A 23,351-nucleotide genomic window follows, 5' to 3' on the forward strand; every position below is an offset into this window, starting at 1 on the left:
ATAAGAAAGACATACAGAATAGGACAAATTAGCTTAAACAGTGCCATCTGCATGCTTCGGCAAAAGTACAGGTTTTGTGATAATTGGCAAATTAAAGAAAAGACTATCCCATTCACTGGCCAAATGTATAACGATGCTACTAGGTCTGTTACTTCACATGACACTAATCCACTGAGGGGTACTCTCTCGGGACTCATTGCACACTGGCTGTGAATAGCAGGTCTCTGCCCACCCATATCTTTAAGAGCCTACACTTTCTAACAGCTCTCTTCCAGGCTTGGCTCCCTTAGAAAGGGGAGATGTGGGGACTTCCTCCTTGCCACCAGGACAGACCCGTGAGAGCCTTCCGCACCTTGAAGCAGCGAAGGTCGTGCAGGATATTCTTTGTCTAGTCTATGCCAGGAATATCTGATTTAATAAAGCAGACTTTAAGTAAGCTCAAATTCCTGCTGTTTCTTCTACAGTAGACACTTGACATTAGCAAGAATCCCACATCTGCAAATATTCAGGAAGACCGTTTTCCCCACAAAATGAAGTAAATTATAACTAAAAAATTTAAGTGGCTCCTTCAAATCCCTAATGATTTTATAAACAAGGCACTCAAGTCTTTCAAAATGCTAATTAAAATCCATTTCTCTTGAGTCATATTTTTGTGGAGAATCATGTGTTTCCTGGGCATACCTTCACATCAAAGGTCAATGCCTTCTCCACTTTTACTCCAGTTTTGTCTTTCTGATTCAGGCAATTCAGGGATAGGCAAGAGCATTCCTCAAGCAGTTTAGGAATCCCGCTTGTTTCGGAAAAAGAACCCAGCATGGGCTATTGCTTCACAGACCGGAGTCTTCACCAAATCCAACGTGCTGCTTGCTGTCCTCTGAAATGCCCATTTTCTGAGTAAGAGCAATCAGTCTTACATGCTTCTGTTTTCCTCATTTGCTTAATTGGATGCCTTTTTTTCTGGTCCACTTTTCACTGAGAAACATGACAAGAGTCATCATGTGACTTCAAGTAGAGAATTGAAAAGCTGTGGTCAGGTGGCCAAGTTTACGTGGAGCCCTGCTATCTCCTGCTGAGTGCCCATCATTCAGGGAGTGAGCTTCAAATTCTTACCTCAAAAAAATGACAGGTGACAACATGTTTTAGAACTTCAGGGCTCCCTAGAATAGGGAGTAGTCAATCCACTGATACCAGGGTTCTTCAGAAATTATAGGGGTTTTTTTGCTTTTAATTTCCAGTTTTTTGTTGTTGTTTTTATTCTTATTTTTTATGTTTTTATTGATTTCAGAGAGAGGAAGGGAGAGGGAGAGATAGAAGCATCAATGATGAAAGAGGATTATCAATTGCTGGATCCTGCATGCCCCTTGCTGGGGATCAAGTCTGCAACCCGGGGATGTGCCCTGACCAGAAATCGAACTGTGACCTCCAGGTTCATGGGTCAACAGTCAACCACTGAGCAACACCAGCTGGGCCAGTTTTAACATATGCTTGTTTAATGATTTCAGGTTAATATTTGGTCTGTGGTCTTATGTACATTTATCTGAATGCTCATTTGATCTCAGTATATTGGTATTAAACAATTTTCTTCCTATAGAAATATATTTTCCCTGTGCATTAACCAAGAGACTAGATACTGGTGCTTATTCCAGACCACTTAGTGATTTAACACCACCTAACACAGTACCTGGCTAACAGAGTAGAAACAAAATACATGTTGTTAATGAATGTCTTTCAAAGTAATTTAGAAATACTGAGTGGGGGTATGGGTTTGATATGTCCTCAGGCCATCGATCCCAAATCTTAAACCCAATTCTGAATTCTGAATTATCAAGGAACCCTTTAATCACACCACCAACCCATCTTGAAGAAACAATTTTTTAGTGTCCTCCAGTCCATGTCTCAGTCAGTGATAAACTATTAACCAAATGGCTTTAGACCTCTGATTTGTAAAGCCAAATGAACATGGCTAACAGTTACTGAATACAGTGAAGCACAATGATCAAGCTGAATAAGGGGATTATTCAGGATTTTTGTTATTGCGAGTAATACAAACCTAGCGAACTGGCTTAAGTTTAGAAAAAGGAAAGTAGCTCTCATTGCTTGGAATGCTACAAGGAGAGCTTTCATAACTGAAAGCAGAGCTGTAGGAACAAGACATCTCAAGGTCCCAGAGTCTCCTGAAGTTTCTCTCTTCCCAACTCTCATCTCTCAGTCTCTCATTTCCTGTGGACAGACTCTTTCCACATACAGGGCACATCACCTTGGCATCCCCAGCAAAGTGAGAACACTTTTTTCTCTCATACAAAATCTCAGGTAAAGACTCTAATTGGCCCTGCTTGGGTCACACGCCTGTTCCTTGGATCAAACATGTTTGACAACAGGAAAAGATACTGTGACTGGGCAGGCTTGGGTCATGTGACCACTCATTTGGCCCTTTTCCCAGAAGAGTCATGGGAAACCTTGCAAGGCAGATAAAGATTATTACCATGGCCCATTACAGTGAACTACCCAAAAAGAGTACTTCTAATAATAATGTGGGAAGATCATATACACTGTGATTTACTATATGTGACTGTGTATATTGTATATTGCATCAAGCACTATTCTAAACAGGAAAAAATATATGCAAAGGCAGACAAACTCTCCTCCCATGTGTGCAATTTGTCCAAATATCAGTGTAAAAAATATGTCACTCAACAATCAAATCCCATTGTCCTTAAGCCTCATCATTAGTAATTTCATCTTTTGGCTTACAGAATTAAAGCTGAAGTTTAACCAGCGGAGCTCTAAAGTCTTTTCTAGTCTATGAATCTCCAGTTAGAATAAAAATACCCCTGGAAGAACAGTATACCAACCTAATAGGGTGTACTTTTAGTTTTATGAGCTAAATTGTGTTTCCCTACTACCCACAATTCATAATTTGAAGCTCTAAACCTCCAGTACCTCAGGATGTAACACTATTTTGAGACAGGGCCTTTAAAAATTAAGATTAAATGAGGTCATTTGGATGGTCCCTAATTCATTATGAGTGGTGCTGTTATAAGAAGAGATTAGGACACAGGCACATATACAGAGAAAACCATGTGAAGACAAAGGGAAAAGACAGTCATCTATAAGCCAACCCTGCCATCATTTTCATCTCTGACTTCCAGCTTCCAGAACTGGGAGAAAAAAAGTCCCTGTTGTTCAAAATCACTCAGCCTTAGGTACTCTGTTATTGCAGCCCTAGCACAGATAGTAAACCAAGGATTTCAAAAAGGGCTAAGGCACAGTTGAGGTAAATTTGATATGTGGGATGGAAGGCCAAAAGGTTCTTTTAAGGTTCTGTTTTAAAGTAGAATTCCCCCTGAGATTCAGGGGCCAGTACTAGTGACCTAATTAACTGAGGAATACTGGTAAAAATATAATAAAATGGGCAGGAAGTTAAGGGAAGTAAAGAGAGAAAAATGGATGACATGCTTCACCTTTTTCAAAATTTTACCAGGGATAAGCATACGGTGATTCTATCAGAGCATGGCATTCTGGTTGGCCTGGCCAAAGGGCACATACCCAACCCTGGGAGTCTGTGGGGAGCCTGTCTCCTACATGACTTCAGGTTTACCTGAGCTCCTGATATGTGTCTCCATTGAGAATTTTGGAGCTCTCAGCTTCCTGCTCTGACCCTTGGCTTTGAGAGGCAAGTGGCTGAATGGCAGTTCCTAGTCACCTTTATGATGCTCACCAGGCATAGTTTTCTGCTGAAGCCACGGCTGTCTGAGGCATTAGGCCTGCCAATCTCACATGATATGATAGGAGGCTGGTAGTTCACACTGGGGTGACACCTGAACATTCTGATTATAGTATGTTTGCCCTACCAGTCCTCTGCTGCTGCTGACCCCTACCCCATTGCTTTCCCACCAAGGACTCATCCCACCCACCTGTGCCATGTCAAACCAAACCTTACTATTATGGAGAACCTGCTCCTGGCCTCCTTCCTAGGCCTTCACCCACCCTGGTGGATTTGCCTAGATCCTGGGCTTGCCTTACCCTGGCTCATTTATCATTTTACTACTCTTGTCTTAGCTCTGACCTCTGTCCTTTGGCAAATCACATTGGCATTAGGAGGTTCTCAGAACTAGAATTCAGGACCCACCAACCTGTGCTGTTAAATCATATTAAAGTTCCACCACAAAGCACAGCGAGCACTTGGAAAAACACATCCGTTCATTGGGAAAGAGCCAACACAGCATACCCGCTACACAAGAACCTGACACTAAAGGGAAATATTATTGTTAAACAGACTGATTGCTAAATGAACAGGGTTTCTGAAAATCACATCTATTATATAGGACTTTTCAGTTCATAAGCTTCAGAATATCAGATCATCACATTGGCAAAGCAGTGCTTGTAAGGCTGTGGGGATGAAATCTGGAAATTGCTCCATTATTGAATAATACAATGATATTTGCCAACATGGGATTTTTGCTTGTGCGTGCATTCAAATAGAATGTCTGACCACCATTGTTTATAGCCCAAATATGTTAATATCTCCATATAACAAATTCCACAGAGGAAATATTTAAATATTCCACAAATGAAATATTTAAATAATGCAAGCATTGTGGATCCACCGAATACTGCCTTTTACCTTTATGTTCTTATGGTCTTTTTTTTTGGTCTTTTTTAATCACACACAGACATTAAAAAAAAAAAAACACAGCACCTGATAACGTCAAAAGATGAGAAAGGCTAAATTCAGGGAAATAAAGGAACCATAAATCAGAAAACTTCGGAGCTGCTAGAAAGACACTTTAATTTTGTAGACAAAAGACTGCATTAAGGAGGAATAATGCAATAATAAAGGTGAACGAACCTCTATTGTCTGGCGCCTCTCTCTGTGGGAATTTTCCCACCCGGCAGCTGGGGGGGGAGGGGCGCCGGCTGCGGCTGCGCCTTTATTCTGCACCCTTTCCCGCCCCAGCCCCTCCCCTTCTCCGTCAATAAATGTCTGCAATCATATTCTCGAGCTCCTGTGTGATTTCAAGGTTCATCTCTTCCATGCAGCGCAAACACTAATTATCCCAGCTGTAATTAGTAAGATAATTAAATACTGGCTCGCTCGGCTACCTTGGGTCGGGTCATGGTTCTCCCAGAAGACCTTGAGCAGCTCCTCGAAGCTGATGCGCTCCGGCTGGTACACCACTCGGACGACTTCTGCGTGGCCAGTTTTTCCTTGAAAGAAACAGAATGTACAACCGCAATTCACTGACAGCATCAATTTATGACAAGTTATTTGTTTCAAAAAAAAAAAAACCCCACTGGACCACGGCTAAAATTCTTCCCTCTGAAGGAAGGGTGGGAGCATAATTATATTTTAGCTGATGGTTTTGCACTAGGTCTCTGTCACTGGTTCCTTTTCCCTAAAAGCAAGCAGTTGTCACCTAGCAAGCTTCCCGAGGATGATGACTTTTCCATTGTGCTCTAATTTTTTTTTTTTTTTAATTTCACAGGAAAACACACTCCAGTTTTCATTTTTCTAATTTTGCCCTTACGAAACCCAATGGATCCCCTTCGACACAGTGCTGGAGATGTGAAACTCTGCAAAGGGGAATGAGCTAGTGTATTTTTATCACCACCCCACGGTATATGCACTAAGCTCGGCTGCAATCCAGTGAGATGGTGCTGGATAGAGGAACCTGTAAAATGCACTTAGAACTTGTTCATGTAAGATAGATGCGTTAACAGAGCAACAATTTGCTCTGTTAACACTGAGGCAAGGGTCAGGTTCAGACACCCAGTGGGTGGGAAGTGCATTCTCAGCCTAATTTGTCTCTGTGATAAACAAGGACTGTAGCAATTGTCTGTCCCCAGCACCAGCGCCCATTCTCAAAGGTGGGCTCCACGCTGCGGATCCGTGAAGCAGGTATTTGCAGTACCACTTATTCCTGTGGAATTTATGTGCTTCCTTATTTTACAGTGTTAGGACATAGTAAATAATAGACCCCTCCAGGCAAACATCATGTCCATATTTAACTTTGTTTTCCAGCTCTCTTTGATCGTCTAATGTGTAGCAAAGAATTTAGACTTCCTGCCTAACAGGGTATCTGGCCTTTGCCTTGGCCTCTGGAAGGTAACCTATGTCGCACCTGATAGGAGTATCCTTCTTTAAGGTGGGGCTGACCACACCAACAGTCTCAAGATGGGGGCTGGCCACACTGCACCTTAGGGTAGGGTTGGCTATACCCAACAGTGTAAAGGTCAGGGTTGGCTATGCCAAAAAGACCAACCATGTGACTGAGAGTGGGGGCTTTGGGTAACACAGTATAAGCTGCCCTGGAGACTGAGTTCCACTCCATCGGCAACCAATCAATCATGCCTATGTAATGAAGCCCCAATAAAAACTCCCCAAGGCTTACACGAGCTTCCTGGTTGGCAATACTCTGCATACTGTCACTGATGGATGCCAGGAAAGTAACACACGGAGAGTAACACTTTGACTGCACAGGACTGGACACTGAAGTTCTGCACTAGAACCCTGCCAGTCTCCGCCCTATGCGTCTCTCACTTAGGCTGATTTGACCAATATCTTTTGCCTGTAATAAACTGTAACTATGAGAATAACAGCTCTCAGTGAGTTCTGTAAGTCCTAACAAATTATCAAACCCCACTGGTTCCAGGAATCCCTTGAACTTGCACCTCAGTTTGTAAACATGTTTTCGCATATGTTGGTGGTCTCCCCTTAATTCTCACAACCATCTTATGGAGTGGGCAGGGAAGGCAGAAGTCCTCACTTTACAAATGCAAACACTGAGAAACGTGTGAGTTAGATTTACACTAGGTCACATAGCTAGCGAATTCCTGGACCGCAACCTAAAAAAATACCTTCTGATTTCTTGTCCAGGTTTCTGTCTAATGCGTCAAAACAAAGAGAGCAAAGTGAACATGAATCCAGAAAAAGAAAGAAAATCTATTCAATATCTTTAAACTTTTTTAATATTTAAATTTATTTTTATTGTTGAAACAATAATTTGCAAACAATATGAAGCTTAGAAAGTGTGCGGAAGTATAAAAAAAGAAAAATCACCTATACTCCTACTATATAAGGTAAGTACTATCAATAATTTTCACTCATCTCTTTCTGGATATGAACCAGATATGCATGCACATGCACACACGCACGCGCGCACACACACACACACACACACACACACCACCACCACCACATACAATTTGTTTCAGTGTAATCACTACATCATGCTTTATCCACTTACCAGTATGTTGTAAGCATTTCCCCATGTCACTGATTTTTTTTAAAATACTATTTATAGTGACTATATAATACTCCAAAGAAGGTTGTACTATTATTACTTATTCAATCATTCCCCATCATTGGGCATTTAGATTGAATCCTGTTTTTATCTAGGAATGTAAATATTTTTTCACATTTCTGGGGCTGCCTCAAGCCATAGTTATATATGTGGAATTTTGAAATCAATGTATATAAACATTTTTAAATTTCTTGATACCTAATGTCAAACTGCCAGTTTTCTCACCCCACTGGCAGCATATCTGAGGGCCAGTTTGATCATTACCAAATTGTAGCTGGAATGTAGTGCCCAATCATTTTATTTTCAATGAGTTAAAAAGTCATGTTTATTAATAATTTTAATTTCTTATTTCTCTAATTTTTGTAATATCCATTTTATATTGGGTTATATTTTATTATTAATTAGTCAGCCTATATAATTTTAATTCAATTACTATAGTCATGTCAGTTAAGCATCTAGGCAGATTTTATGCTAACAGATATGAAAAGAATAATGGGGAAATTATAGGAAGAATATATATTAAGTACAATAATCATGTTGTAAAACCACTTTTGATCTACTTTAAAATATTACTATTTTGTATTCTGAAATGTTTAAAGAAATGATTTAACTACAGTAAGAATTAAAGCCCTCTGAATATTAAAAATGGCAACAATATGTTACCAACATGACAAATATATTTGGTAAGAAAGGTATAGAAACCACACTAGAAAACAGGCAAAAGATGTAAATACACATAGGAAGACAAAAACACAAATATGACTAAAACTGCTTGCCATTTTTAGTGACAAAAGGAAATACTGAAACATTAACATACCATCTCTTACTCAGTACATTTTGTAAAGCCTCTTATAAGTGTACCTAGTGCTGACGAGGAGTCTGTAAACTGGCACCCTGACTTGGCTGGTGAAGTGTAAACCACTCCACCCTTGTGAAACCCTGTTGGTATACACTGAAAAAACCACAAAGATTAAGATTAATTTACCCTAAATGATCCAGGAAATAGATCTCAAAGCTATAACCCCAAACAATGGAAAAGATATAGGCACACACGGAAAATTCACTCCATCATCATTACAGTGGTGGAGTATATAAGTAAACCGTAAGTCAAAAAACAAACGAGAAACAAATTAGGGAAGAGCCACAGGATGAAATGTCATGTAACCATTAACATACAATGTCCCAACCCTAGTAAAAGCTGTTACTACTCACTGAATGCTGATAAAATGGTAGGCACTTCTTTAATGCTTGCAACAAATGTTTTCTATTGTGGAAAATACATATAGCATAAAATTTACCATTTAACCACCTTTAAGTGTACAACTAAGTGCATTCACGTTGTTGTGCTACCATCACCACCTTCCATCTCTAGAACGTTTTTTCACCTTGCAAAATTGAAACTGTATCCGTTAAACACGAACTCCCCATTTCCTTCCTCCCCTCAGCCCCAGGCAGCCACCATTCTACTTCTATCTCTTGAATTCAACTACCCGTGGTACTTCATATAAGTGGAACCATATAGTACTTTTGTGCGTGACTGGCTTATTTCACTTAGCATAATGCCCTCAAGGTTCATCCATATAGAACCATGTGTCAGAATTTCCTTCCTTTTTTAAGGCTAAATAATATTCTATTGTACGTGTACACCACATTTGGTTTACCCATCCACCTGTCTATGGACACTTGGGATGCTCCCACCTTTCGGCTAAGGTGACTAACGCTGCTATGAACATGGGCATACAAATATCACTCACAACCACTTTAATAAGAGAGATGTGGTCCCCATTTTACATGCGAGGAAATTAAGGCCTGAAATTAAGGCCTCTCTACAAGCTTTCTCACACAAAGTCACACAGCCAGTAAGTGACAGGATCCAGTGAAGAGCCAACACGATCTCAATGGGCTCATTCTAAGACCCTGAGCCATACTCCTGAACATAGGCACCGGAAGTCATCAAGGGACAGAAATTATAACACAGGCAGTGGCCCAGGTGAGAAGTCACAGCTGTGGGGTAACTGACATCCAGGCTCCTCAAGACTGTTTTCCAAGATTAGGTTTTTCTTTTGTGGCAGCAATAAGGGATCAGGAAAGATTTCCACTCACCAGAAAAGACTTCCAGACATAATCTGAGCACTGACATTATTTGTGGAGAGGTTTTAAAAATCTTGGTTGTTTAAAAGACACTATTACCATTAAAATTCAAGATTCACCTGCATTAACAAACAGTGTGGAGAAGCCTTCATCAAACTCACCTTTAAGTTTCTTTATTTTATTTCTCCAAAGTACAAGGGCCTGTGTAAAAATACACAGTGCAAATGATCAAAAGGATTAAGGGGCAAGAAACCACTTACAGAAATGTCCACGCCTCCAGGAACTCACCAATGCACAGGCTAATTAGATTCCCGAAACCAATCTGCAAATGCTTTCTGGTGCTTCCAGAGATAAAAGGCTGTATCTTAAAAATACTTTGAGCTGTTTCTTCACATAACTTTGTGCAAACAGCATAATAGATGTGATGTGCAGACGTGCTTGTTAACAAGTCACAGCAGCATGATAAGTGCTTTCCCATTGTTGTTCAAAAATACCTTGAAGGGAAAAATGAAAAGGATGAGCATCCTCCCTGGCACACCCTGTGTCGCCTCACCCGGTGACAACACAGGAAGGTGAATGAATGCAGCGGGGTGGGTGTGGGCAGTCAATCCTTACTAGACAAAACATCCCAGAAAAGACACAGGGGAGTGCTCTGGGGGCAGATCGTCTAGAGCTTTTGAGAAGCCAAGTCATCCATAGAGCCAGGTGTTTTTAAAGAGATCCCCAAGATAAATTAGCCAATTTTTAAAGCCCTGTGTCATAGCTTTCCATCCCATGGGGGATATGTTATCTTCAACTCTTCCAGGTTAGCATGATTCATTTTTGCTACATAGGGCTGGTGAGGAGAGAAGAGAGAGCAGGCAGGTGGCCACCCAGTAGGACTGGGCACATGATCTGACATTAATGAACACCTACAGATCTGAGGAATCTTTGTGGTGGATTTTTCTACCACTTACTAACCTTCACCTGAATAAGTGGCCATGCTGACCCCAGCACAGCTCACCTGCCTGGGGACTGGTCCCCTAAATGGAATCATACTTACATGCTCTGCTCTGCTTCTTTGTTCCTAACTACTGAATTCTATGCAAACCTCACCACATGTCTTAAAGTGGACACAGTTACTACCCAGAGAAAGGTATTGGATACAGTTAATGCAACTTTAATACTTCACTGTATGGGTCAACACTACTTTTACCTACTCATAAATTAATAAATATTTACTGAATGCCTACTAAGTTCCAGCAACTGCACTAAGTGCTGGGGATTCAGTGGTGACAACTGTTAATATGGTGATAACAAAAGACTCTCATAGCATGGGTCCTGCCTGTGGCCTGGGTCCAGGTAAGGAAATGCTCTTTAAGAGAAGAAACCTGATCTATTTTATTGATCCTGCAGGCAAGACGGCGGGTAGAAGTGAGCTATAGTTATTTTTTCATTAAATAATAACCATTCTTCAACTCCCCTCAACTTTCCCAGCCAACAAGACCCATCCAAACCGTTAAACCAGATCAAAGAGCACACAAAAGATCCAGGTGTTTGAAGAGAAGAGGGAGAGTGGTGGATGACTAATACTGCCCCTTTCCCATACAAGATTCAAAACACTACTTTCCTCTTGCTAATTAACTACAAAGAGGTAAGATGTCAGCTCAGTTTCATCTCCAGCTCCTGCAGACAGAAAATGTGATTTCCAACAATGTACTCATTATAAAAAAAAGTCCTAATACATCAAAATTGGATGCCCTGTGGAGTTCATTATAGGATTTGAGGAGTGTCTATACTGTCATTTTATCTTGGCGTTTTTTCTTTTGTCTCATCAGTCACTTAAAGTGTCCAAAGAGAAAGGTAGCTTTAAAGAGCATCCTATTGATTGAAAAGTAGAACAAATACTGTTAGCGTAATTCTAATTTTTTTGGTCCACTATGGGAGACGCGGTGGGGAATTTATAATCCTCTGGCGTATATTTAATACGGACACATCCTTCCGAGATTATGCTCTCAGACAAGTGATAGGAACACAGCTTAGGACTCGATCAGGAAAATTCCTCAAGGAAACAATAAACAGCAACCATTAATTCTTCATGCTACAAAGCTAACTAGTAGGTAACTAGTCTAGGAATGAGCAGCTTACTAGTTTGTGTATCCAACCTGCTGGTTATAAAGGCTGCCTGCACACCCTTTGAGCTGTTTCTTTCAGAGCATGAAGTGTATGAAAAGATCTATGTGGCTGGGCTGGTCAACACCTATCTCCTAGGCCAGGGCCAGCTCCACGCCACCACGAGCTAGGCGGGCATGCTGAGAGATTAGCACAACTAACCTGCCAAGTAGAGAACCACAGTGCCCTTGTAGCCAAGAGATCAAATACGGTTTTATTAAGCGGCCCGATTTAAATTTAAAAAGGCAGTGCATGCTGAGAAACTGGACTCCATGATGCTGTTAAATTATACCACCAAGTCCCAAATGAGTCCCACTTGTACCTTGTTGTCAGCGGGCAACACGAGAAGAGTGGTTCCCAACCCTATGCCTTAGAATGACTTGTGAAATTTTAAAAATACTCCCACCTCCCAGTCTACCCACACTGAATTCTGATACAGGAGACCTGGGGTGGGCATATTATCCTCACAAAGCCTGAAGGGTGCTTTGGATGCAAAGTTGGGAAAGGAAGCCATGAAATCGGGCATCTGGTGAAAGCAGCTGTGCCATGGAAGAGAAACCAGACAAGGTTTTTATAACCAAGTCTCAGGACTATAAGGTGCTCGAAAGGTCATCCAGCCGAATGCCATGTGGTTTTATGCCACTGCAATACCCAGATGACCATCTCAAGTGGTGGGATGCCCACGACTTCATGAAGTCATCCACGCCGTTGTCCGAATGCCCTAACAGCCGAGAGTCCCGCCTTCCGAGCCAAAGCTACCTCCCTTGTCCAGGCTGCCGTGGGGTCTACTTGCTCCACAGTGACTCCTGAGCAGGCCAAAGGTACAGAACGCCACGGCCAGATAAGGGCGCTGACGGAGTCGGAAGAGCTATGTTGAGGGCATAATCTTCCACATAAGCCGCTTCACTTCTCCTAGCCCCAGTTCCTCACCCACAAAATGGGGATACGGACATCTGCCCTATCAACCTTCTAGTGTGGCGGAGAGCATAAAATAACAGACATAAGAGGGATGGCTCTGGGAAGTTACTGGCAGTAATCCAATCTATGACATCAGTACTAGCCTCTCTATATCCATACACTCCTAATGACAGGCCGTGTCATAATGGAACTTTGCTATGAAAAGCCAGAAGCTTTCAACCGTTAATACAAACAGGACAATATAGACTGCTCTCCAGGCAAAAATGGCTTTTTTTGGTAAGCTGCCAAGGGCAGGTTTTCCTAAAAGTGTATGTGTTCCAAATCAGAGTGAAGAGATAGCTAGAGAATCCCTGGAATCATGATAGTGGAAAGGGTCTTAAAACCAAGTCAGATGTTTTTCATATTCTTCAAAAACTACATGCAGCTCTTAATAACATGGGTGAGAGCAGGCACCGCAATGGGCGCTCCTCTTTGCTAACACTGTGGCTGCTTGTACAGAATCTCCAGGAAAGCCACTTCAGCTCATCCAGAGATAATAACTGCTATTCATCTGGCACACAAACCACACTGCAGTTGCCTTTTAAGTGTAAGTGGTAGTAGCATATTCTCCCAATTTGCATGGTACATTATTTATAAATACCCCAAACAGGAATGATTTGGCAGGATCATCCAGAAATCGTGGCTCTGACTTATTTAGATGTCTAAATTCATTAACAATAAATATAACTTCATGCTTAGTTTAAATATTTTTGAGAAGAATGGAACTAGGAACCAAGCATTTAGATTTGTGCATAAATGATTCCCAAGCCAAAATACAATTGGTGGCCTGGGAAAAGTCCTGGCTTTGCCTATCTATTCGGTACCAAAAGCATCAGTTATTTTGTCCAAAAATAAATAAATAAGTAAATCCATCACCCTTATCTTGAAAGCATGTCAACAAGATGAGCAACTGAGGCTTAATCTTAACTTTATAACCAACTATGTAAATATCTAATAGAAACCCTTAAAATATCAGCTGATTCTATAAAGTTAGACAAAGACAGTCTAATTCAGGCATTTTCAATGGGGTGATATCACTTCCAAAGGGGAATTGACTCTTGGGGGACAAAATCATCTTACATATCAAAATGGTGTGGCCCTCCAAAGGGCCACCATACATAACCTAACATATAGTAGGTCTGTGATATTAAATTTTAATGGGGGCAGGGGACACAATGAGGAAAGAAATGACTAAAAAGTCTCCCTAGGGTGGCTTTAATTTTTTAAAAGTTGAGAAACACTGTTCTAAATTAATTCAATTAATACATCAGTACAATCACAATGGCAAAATGGCTTACAATAATTCCTGCCTCGTTTTCACTTCTGGACGGGGCTCATAATAGAACACGGCCACCAGCAGAGGGATTCATACAACAGGTACTCCTTGAGCAGCTGGCATGAGCTCTGGGCACTCTTTTGAGTGCAGCTAATACAACAATGAATAAGACAGTTCCTGGCCTAAAGGAGCTCATAGTTCAGGAGAGCAAAGAAACATGTAAATGGAAACTTACAGGGTAAAGCAATTACTGCTAGGAGAGGGGTATGTTCAGAGTTCTAGGGGAGCACACAGGGAAGACTCAGAGGAGATGACCCCAGTGCTTTTAATACTAAGCTCTACCATAGCCTCCCTCATGACAATTTCACACTTGTCAGACATCCAGGCATCCAAAACAAAAATGAGAAGCATTTACCTACACTACATACCTTTCCTGTAGTTATTTTAACCTATGAAGGGAAATTAGGCCCTGAGCAAAAATTTATCCATGCAGGAGACCAAGACCAAGCACATCATGTGCTTGGGAGCATGTCCCAAAGGGGCCTATGGTAACTGACACCAGTGTCCCAATTTGGGACTTAATGTAACCCAAACTCTGCTCTGGACTTTTTGTACCTTAAGTTGAATGGTACTCTTTAAGTGTAGGATGATGACAACAATATTTTAATTTGTGTAATATTTTTACAGATCACAAAGTACTTTCATATGCATTATCTAGTATGTCTTCACAGTGACTCCATGTATTATCACATCCCTTTTACAGATGAGAAAACCAAGACTTGATGAGGTCAAATTATTTGCCCCATTAAGATCACCCATTGGGTGGCAGAGCACAGTGGTTTGGGTGAAGGCTCCAACCCAGTCACTGACCCCATAACACCAGGCTCTCCCCCCATAAACCTTGGAGCTAAGGGTAACCACTAAATGACTGCTGCCTATGGCAGCCTATAGATCCAAATTCAGCTGTATTCTGATTGATACTGGGAATCTTTTAGCCTTGATTAGCAGATCTTTGGTGACAGCCAGTAATTAATTTAGGAGTCCAAAGACATGCCCTGAGGAATAAAACCAAATGCTTTCAACAATGAAATGCTGAGACACTGAGCCAAGAACATTGACAGTGCTGTCAGAATATTTGATTTGGATAAATTACTTAACCTTTGTGAATCTCAGTCTTAACCTCTGTGTTTCCTCATCTGCAAAGTAGGTACAGTAAAAATGCCAAAAACACACACTGTAAGTATTACACACACACACACACACACAGGTTTTGTTGACTATAAAGTGCTCCAATACTTAATTCCTCTTCTCATTCTCTCTGGCCCACCTCAGCAAGGCAGTAGTTCAATAAATGTGAGCCTGAGTCATGGCTACATGCACAGCACTAAACCGATGATACAAGAAATCCAAAGACATGTGATACAGAGCCTGCTCTTGGGGAACTCGACGAACACCACAGACAGAAAGTGTTAGGAGCCATTGCAGAGGTGCAGGTAAAGGAAGGAAAGAGAACAGGGAAGGTTTCATAGAGGAAGTGCATCTGAACTGACACTGGAAAACAGGTGCAACTTAGACATGCAGAGCTGAGTAGCAGGGTGTTTCAGATGATGAAAATGACAAGCACATGGCGCAGAGAGGAGAAGCCACAGGCTGGACATGATGGCCCAGATGAACTGACCTGCAGCAAGGTGCCCTATGCCCACAACACCACAACACCCACGACGCTACCTGGTGCACCTGCACCTTCTGCTCCCACCAATTGAGGGCTATGGTTACCAAGTTAGCTGTGTTTGTTCCCAAGCCTGTTTAGACCCATTGGACTTTACATTGTAATTACAAAATGGAATTAAATATCACATACCTACCAAAGAAAAGAAATAGTTTGCTTCTATTAAGAATTAAGTTGAATGCTTTAGAAAAACTCAATAAAAGAAAGTTGTTTAAAAATACTATCAAGCCTGGCCGGCATGACTCAGCAATTGAGCATCAGCCTAGGATCCAGGAGATCCCGGTTCAATTCCCAGTCAGGGCACATGCCCGGGTTGCGGCCTTGATCCCCAGCAGGGGGCATGCAGGAGGCAGCCGATCAATGACTCTCGAATCACTGTTGTTTCTACCTCTCTCCCCCTCTCCCTTCCTCTCTCTGAAATCAAGAAAGACATACTTTAAAAAAATACTATCAAAATATGTGTGGCAAGACCACTACATAAAATTGGGAAGGGTTATTGTCCAGGTCTGGGGAGAGGGAGGGATTGGGAGTTGTTGTTAATGGGGACAGAGTTTCAGCTTTGCCAGATGAAGGGTTCTGGAGATGGTAGCGGTGATGGTTGCGTAACAATGTGAACGTACTTAATGTCACCCAACTGTACACTCAAAAAGGTGTTAAGCTGGTAAATTTTATGTTACTCATACTTTACCACAAAGAAAAAGAAAAAGGAAAAATAAGATTAGGAAGAAATAAAAATCTAGATAAATTCAACGCTCAGACTGCTTCACATATCTTTAAATTCTCGCTTGATTTTAAAGAAGCCCAAATTAGAAACCACTGATAATAATAAACACTTAATGCTTACTCCGTAGGAAGCACAGTTCTAAGCAGTTTACATATATTAACTTATTTCATGTTCCTGAAGGACCAATAAGGAAGATACTATTATACCCATTTTAAAGATGAGAACAATTAGACACAGAGAGGTTAAATGGCATGACCAAGATCACAACACCAATAATAGGCAGAGGCAGAGTCCAGATGGAAGTCTAGCTGCAGGCTGTGCACTCTCAACCCCCACTGTGCTAAGAAGGAAGACAAGGAGGCACTCGGGGGGGGGGGGGGGGGGGGGGTGGCCCAAGATCAAAAGAAAGACATTGACCCCAAATCCAAAGGTTGGTACAGGAAAGTATGTTTATTTATGTTTTTTAAAAATTAAGTTTTCTGCAAACCCTTTTTTTTTTTCTTTAAATGATTCACCCTCCCTTTATTTTTTTCACCCTCCCTTTAATCAATTTCCGTAATGAACCAATTACCATCCAAGAAAAGCAGTGGATAAGACATTTCTTCTCTATTCATTGTAACTAGAGCCACGGATACTACCGCAGCCTGGAGGCCAGCAGTCAGCCCGCACTGGGAGGCCACATGAAGGAGCGGTTCAGCTGCTAAGCTCACAGGGACGCAGCAGTCCTCTGACAAACACGGAGAAGGCTCTGAAGACAGCTGATAATGAGGTGCAGATTTTATGTGACAAAATGCAGGCTTCAGTGTGTGCCACTGGAACCTAAGAGAATATCCGGATGCATCTCACATGGTTTATTGGAATAGAAAATCCTGTAAGAAACCTTTCCAAGCAAAGAGAAAGCTGTGTGTGAGTGTGTGTGAGTACACATGCATACACTGGTGCAATACAGTATATAAGGTATGTACTTATGCACACATAATGTGTCTGCATTTATAATCTGAACTGGCTGGGCTTTCAGGGAAGCCTTCTGGGCTAGGTTTAAGAAAGTTCCTGGAACTAAGAATGGGATTTTCTTTCCCTTTGTCTTCAAAAACAGTCTGTAAGCTCAATGCATTAAGGGTCAGTTCTGGCGTGCGTGCGTCTGTGTGTGTGCGTGTCAAGAGTGGGAGTGAGAGGAGGCTGGTAAAATTAAATCCAAGTCTTTCCCTCAACCAACTATACAGAGGAGTTAGAAGCATTTGTTTTTCTACAGTTTTTGATGGAGAGCCCTGAACTCCAGGATCAAGAATACAAATTTGGTGGCAAGAAAGTGAGCTGGTAAGAGCTGTGTTATTTCAAAATTAACTTAGCAACCCCGTGTGGGCTGTTTTAGTGGTGATGGGGTTTGGATGCAAAGACAGTGATGAAAAGGGCATCTCCACCCTTCTGGGTTTACCTTCATCTGTATCCCCATCACCCACTGATCAGAGAACAGACTAACTGTGCTGAGGGCTCTGCAGCAAGCCTGGTGCCACCGTGGTTGCTTCTATCACCTGGGACTGCAGAGACCACTGGGCCGGATACCCACGGGGCACAGAATGGACATCTATCCCCCAAATGGCAACAGTGCTGGCAAAGATGAGCTTCTCCAGGTTTGTTAATATCAAAAAACATCTGGAAAAATGAATTTTACAGTTTCCACTTGGTAGAGATATCCACTATGTAGGTCAGTATAAATTATATTCCTTGACCATCAAAATAACTAATGAAAATAAGTTCAAAGTGACTTTTAAAATGTAAACCTGAAGCTGCAGAAACATCAGTCACTATTTCTGTACTACGTTCTCTGTCTTGGCCCTTCTGCAAATTAGGGATAATTGTACTTGCCAGACACTTACTTCAGAGGTTGGTGAGGGGATAATGCGTGTAAAGCTTGTTGGTTTTTGTGGATGAAAGGTTTTTGATTAGTACAAATTATAAATTATTACTATTCATTAGAAATAACAAATGAATTATTTCAGCTCTTAATGCATCTCCGACATCTGCCTGCTATTGTGCGCAGGAGGACGGACTTGGAGAACACACCCTGTTCCCAGTGCCGCTATTAAATAAAGCCGCATCCCTCCACCTTAAAAAAACACTTCAGAGCAGCCTGACAACCCTGAAAAGTAACTCCCATAGTTCTTTGTCCCTTTATCTAAAAAGCAGGAAAAAATATATAATTAGAAACGTGGATAAGAAGCCTTCACCATTGTGCCCTGTTATAAGCTTCAGATGTTTGGATCCCAGCTCGATAATGGCCATCGTCTTGATCAGCGCCCCTCCACAAAGCAGCTCCTACTTCACACACAGGGTGGGGTCAAGGTCTCTGGCACAGAGAACAAAGTGAAATTCTCCACAGAGGAGCCACTCCACAGAACCCGACTATTGTGCAGATTTGAGACCATTTTTCCCTGTGGCACATGCCAGCAATCATCTCTTAAAGACCATTTCTTATCTATAGCATTTTCTAAAGTATGTTATATGTGGTCGGCTTGCTCCTACATTCGCTGCCCTTCTGTTGTTTCAGGTTCTGCTTTCTCAAAATCATGCAGCCTGAGCCTGCGCGCTAGTCAGCAAGTACCGACATTCTCAAGGTTGTGCCATCTCAGGCTGTTTGCACACAATGACCCAGGAGGGTGGGAACTGGAAAATTATGTTCATGTCAGTGCTCTCCATTAATTCTCATTACATTGATCCTTTTTAATAAATAAGTTAAACTTTGTTATGCAACATTTCCAGTGACATAGAGGGAAAGGAGGTGGAGGAAAAGGAGGTACAGGGAGAGGCAGAGGGGGAGAAGAGAAAATTAGAAATGACAATACAAATTTAAACTAAGTAGTTTAGAGCTATTAGAATTTATTGGCGATTTTGGTTGAAAATGCCTTCTACTTTGGTAACAACTTTACTGAGATAAAATTCACACATTACACAATTCACCCATTTAAAGTGTACAATTCAATGGCCTTTAGTATATTCATAGAGTTGGGCAACCATCGCCATAATCAATTTTGAAACATTTTCATTACTCTAAAAACAATCTCCATACCCTTTAGTTCATATCATCCAAACCCTCCAATCCCTGCAGTCCTGGGCAACCACTAATCCATCTATAGAGATTTCAGCACTCTACACATTTCAAATACATGGAATCATATGCTATTTGGTCTTTTGTTACTGGCTTCTTACACCTGGGATAATGTTTTCAAGGTCACCATGATGTTGCATGTATCGGTATTTCATTCCTTTTTATTGTCAAATAATATTCCATCGTATGTATACATCACATTTTATTATCCATTCATCAGCTGATGGACGTCTGAGTTGTTTGCATTTTTTGGCTATTCTGAACAGCCAAATAATGCTGCTATGAACATCTGTGCACAAGCCTTTGTGTGGACACAGGTTGTCATTTCTCCTGGGAATATAGCTAGGAGTAGGATTGCTGGGTAATAGAGTAATTCTATGTTTGTCATTTTAAGATTACTATATATCAGTGTTTAAAAGAACTTTAAAAGTTAAATAATTCAAAAAGAAGAATCACAATAAAAAGTTTAAAATACTTAAAACTGAATTATAGTGAAAAGTCTACTATTAAAACTATTGGGAGGCAGCAAAAGTGGTTCTCTGATGGAAATTTATAACCTTCATTTAATTACATTATGAGCAAAAAGGAAAAGTATCAATGAACAAAGTAACAAGTTAGAGAACAACAGGATAACACAAAGACATCTGAAGGAAGGAATGAAAAGAGAATGAATGAAACAGAAAGTAAATATTCAACAGAAAAGGCTCATGAAGCCAAAAATTTATCAAGAAAAAAGAGAAATCACAAATAAGTTATATTACAAATAAAATGGACCCATAACTACAGATGCAACAAGGATTAAAAAGATGAGAAAAACACCATAATAACTGCATGCAAATGCAATTCTTAGAAAAATATCACTTTCCAAAACTGACCCACAAAAAAAGGCTAAATTCTTCTCAATACTATTTTTAAAAACTAGATTGTTAGTTTAAAAAAAATATATTCCCCAAAGGAAAACAATGAGGCCTAGAGGCCTTTACAGGTGAATTCTATAAAACAGTCAAGAAACAGATTATCCGTATCTTATACAAACTCATAAATAACAGGAAAAAAGGGACAGGCAAGACACAAAAAGGCCCTAAAGAAAGAGATCAAGAAATTCAACCACATTGAAATGAAGAACTTCTCATAAAAGGACAATATAAAGAATTTTTAAAAGGAAAGCAACCAAAGATAAGAAACATATTTGCTATATGTAGAACTGTCAAAGTATTAGCATCCAGTATATATATAAAAACTCCTTAAAGGAGTTTCCAGGAAGGAAAAAGACAAAATCCTCAACAGGATATAAAAAGACAAAATCCTCAACAGGTCTGTCATATCTTGGGAATCAAAAGCTGCAGATACTCTACAACTCAAAATTTCAGAAGGAGCCCTGGCCGCTGGGATGCAGTTAAGCATCCTCCCATGCACCGGGAGGTCACCAGTTCAATCCTGGCCATGGCACATGACCAGGGCTCGATCCCCAGTGGGTCATGCAGGAGGCAGCCTATTGATGTTTCTCTCTCTCTCCCTTCTTTTCTCTCTAAAATCAATAAAAACATTTTTTTTTTAATTCCAGGATTCTAGCGATATTCTTATACACAGGTACCAAGAGAGATGTACAAGGATGTACAAAGCAGCACTGTTTATAATAGGAAAGAAATAGAAACAACCCAATGTCCATCTATAGGAAAATGAAAACAGAAATTGCAGCATGGCTATCCAATAACATACTGTAGGCAGTAAAACAGTGATGAACTACAGACGTGTGGCTTAATATGGGTGATCATTAGGAACAAAATGTTGACTGAAAAAAAGAACTCATGCAAGACTCTGTACAGTACGATACCACTTATAAAATGGTCTAAACAGCCCGGCCGGATGTGGCTCAGCGGTTGAGCGTCGACCTAGGATCCAGGCGATTGGGGTTCGATTCCCGGTCAGGGCACATGCCTGGGTTGTGGGCTTGATCAATGGCTCTCTCATCATTGATGTTTCTATCTCTCTCTCTCCCTCTCCTTTCCTCTCTCTGAAATCAATAAAGATATGTTTAAAAAAATAAAAATAAATAAATAAAATGGTCTAAACAGGCAAAACTAAATAATAGGTTGCTTTGGGATACACAAGCACGTGGCAAAGCTACAAAGAAAAGCAAAGGAATAATAAACACCATGTTCAGATAGTAGACAATACTGGGTATGCGATGAGGGAGGGGCAAGCCAAGGGCTTTGACATTATTTGTAAAGTTTTAGTTCTTAAACCGATGGTTTCCTTTTATTAGGTTTTATATTTTAATTCACTTTATATAATCTCTTTCATGGATCAAATATTTAATTTTATTTAAAAAGAAACATCTATAGTGCCCCTAGAATATCAGCCTTGTATCTGTTCTTATTCAAAGAAACAATGCTCAGCCAGCACAGCTCAGTGGTTGAGCATCGACCTAGGATCCAGGAGATCAAGGTTTGATTCCCAGTCAGGGCACAAGCCGGGGTTGCGGGCTCCATTCCCAGCAGAAGGCAGCCGATCAACGACTCTCTCATCATTGATGTTTCTATCTCTCTCTCTCTCCCTCTCTTCCTCTCTCTGAAATCAATAAAGACATATTTAAAAAAAATACTTCTTTAAGGAAAAAAGAAACGATGGATATTAACCTTAATTTTTCATGTTAAAAGCAAGTTATTAGAACCACTCACCTAAGCATTTAACTTTAATTATACATATGAGTACACAAGTTAATTATAAGTGTACTAATGTTTTACAAAGTTATACTGTGTCAATCTAGAATTGAAAAAAATCATTTTCATTACAGAGGCCATGATGCAAACCTTAACATATTAAAGCTACTCTTCAAAAGCCTCGTAAATAATAAAACCCGAAAGGTGGCTTGGAGGCTGTTCAATGACTCTTGGAGGGTGTCTGCTAGGAAGTTAAATATGATTGCCTTTTGCAGTAAACCTTAAAATAAACTAGATATTTTCCTACCACAGGCCATGCTTTCCTGGAACAAATGGATTAAGAAGGCCGTGCGGGAGAGGGTCAATGTCAGGGGGAAAGGGGGACATCTGTAATACTTTCAACAATAAAGATAAATTTGAAGGAAAACACCCTCAGACCTTGAGGTGCAAGTTGTATTGTTCATGGCCGGTGAGATCCAAAGACCTCCCAGTAATGGCCTTCTGAGAACACTAGAACTCCTCTTCCTAACTGGGGCTGCTTCAGGCCAGGAAGAGTGAGGTGGGAGGGGGAGGCATGGTTGGCTTCTTCATGCTCCACTTTACCCTCCCCCTCTGTCAATCTGACTCCTCCATGGTTGGGCCCAGACAGAGGAGACAGGGAAGAGAGCTCAGCCTTATATGGTAGGTGACATTTGTAATCTGTTATGGGCTGAACTGTGTCCCCTCAAAATTCATATGCTTAAGTTCTAACCCCCAGTACCTCAGAAGGTGACTATATTTGAAATATGATCTTTAAAGAGGTAATTAAGTGAAAACGAGGTCATTGGGGTAGTCTCTGATTCAATCTGACTGGTGTCCTTATAAAAAGAGATTAAGACACGGACACACACAGAGGGAGAACACCATGTGAGGACACAGTGGGAAGATGGCTATTTACAAGCCAAAGAGGGAGGCCTCAGGAGAAACCAACTCTGCTGAGTTTGATCACAAACTTCCAGCCTCCAGAACTATAAGAAAATGAATTCTGTTGTTTGAGCCACCCAGTCCGTGGCACTTTGTTACGGCAGCCTTAGGACATTAATACATCTGATGTTGGGGTTCCCTCTGTATGTGATAGGTAGATAACTGAAGCTTCTTTTCCTCACTGGGTAATTTTGTGGGTGTCTGGGGGGTCCCCCTTTCGAGAACCTCTGGCCAGTGCTTGCTGGAGGTGGGCAGGGCCTCTGTTTTCTCCAGCTTGCTGCATACAACTGCCCGTATCTACACCCTAACCCGGGCTTCCAGCAATCCACCCCACAGATTTTCTCTGTAGGAGTCCCTTGGCCCCTCCAGGTGGTCTTCTTGATAGAG

At 41.0% G+C, this 23,351-nt stretch overlaps 1 protein-coding gene across 2 annotated transcripts in view; it reads right to left on the reverse strand.

Moving 5' to 3' along the window:
• Positions 1 to 23,351, reverse strand: part of MSRA (methionine sulfoxide reductase A) — a 350,861-nt gene that overhangs the window by 132,350 nt on the left and 195,160 nt on the right. For both annotated transcript variants that reach the window (XM_087815975.1, XM_087815974.1), the window contains exon 4: positions 5,104 to 5,208. In XM_087815975.1, coding sequence (XP_087672101.1) covers positions 5,104 to 5,208 — 105 coding nt within the window. The remainder of the gene's footprint in view (positions 1 to 5,103; positions 5,209 to 23,351) is intronic.

The sequence above is a fragment of the Miniopterus natalensis genome, chromosome 4 (assembly GCF_054644295.1).
Source record: "Miniopterus natalensis isolate mMinNat1 chromosome 4, mMinNat1.hap1, whole genome shotgun sequence".
Classification (NCBI taxonomy): domain Eukaryota; kingdom Metazoa; phylum Chordata; class Mammalia; order Chiroptera; family Miniopteridae; genus Miniopterus; species Miniopterus natalensis.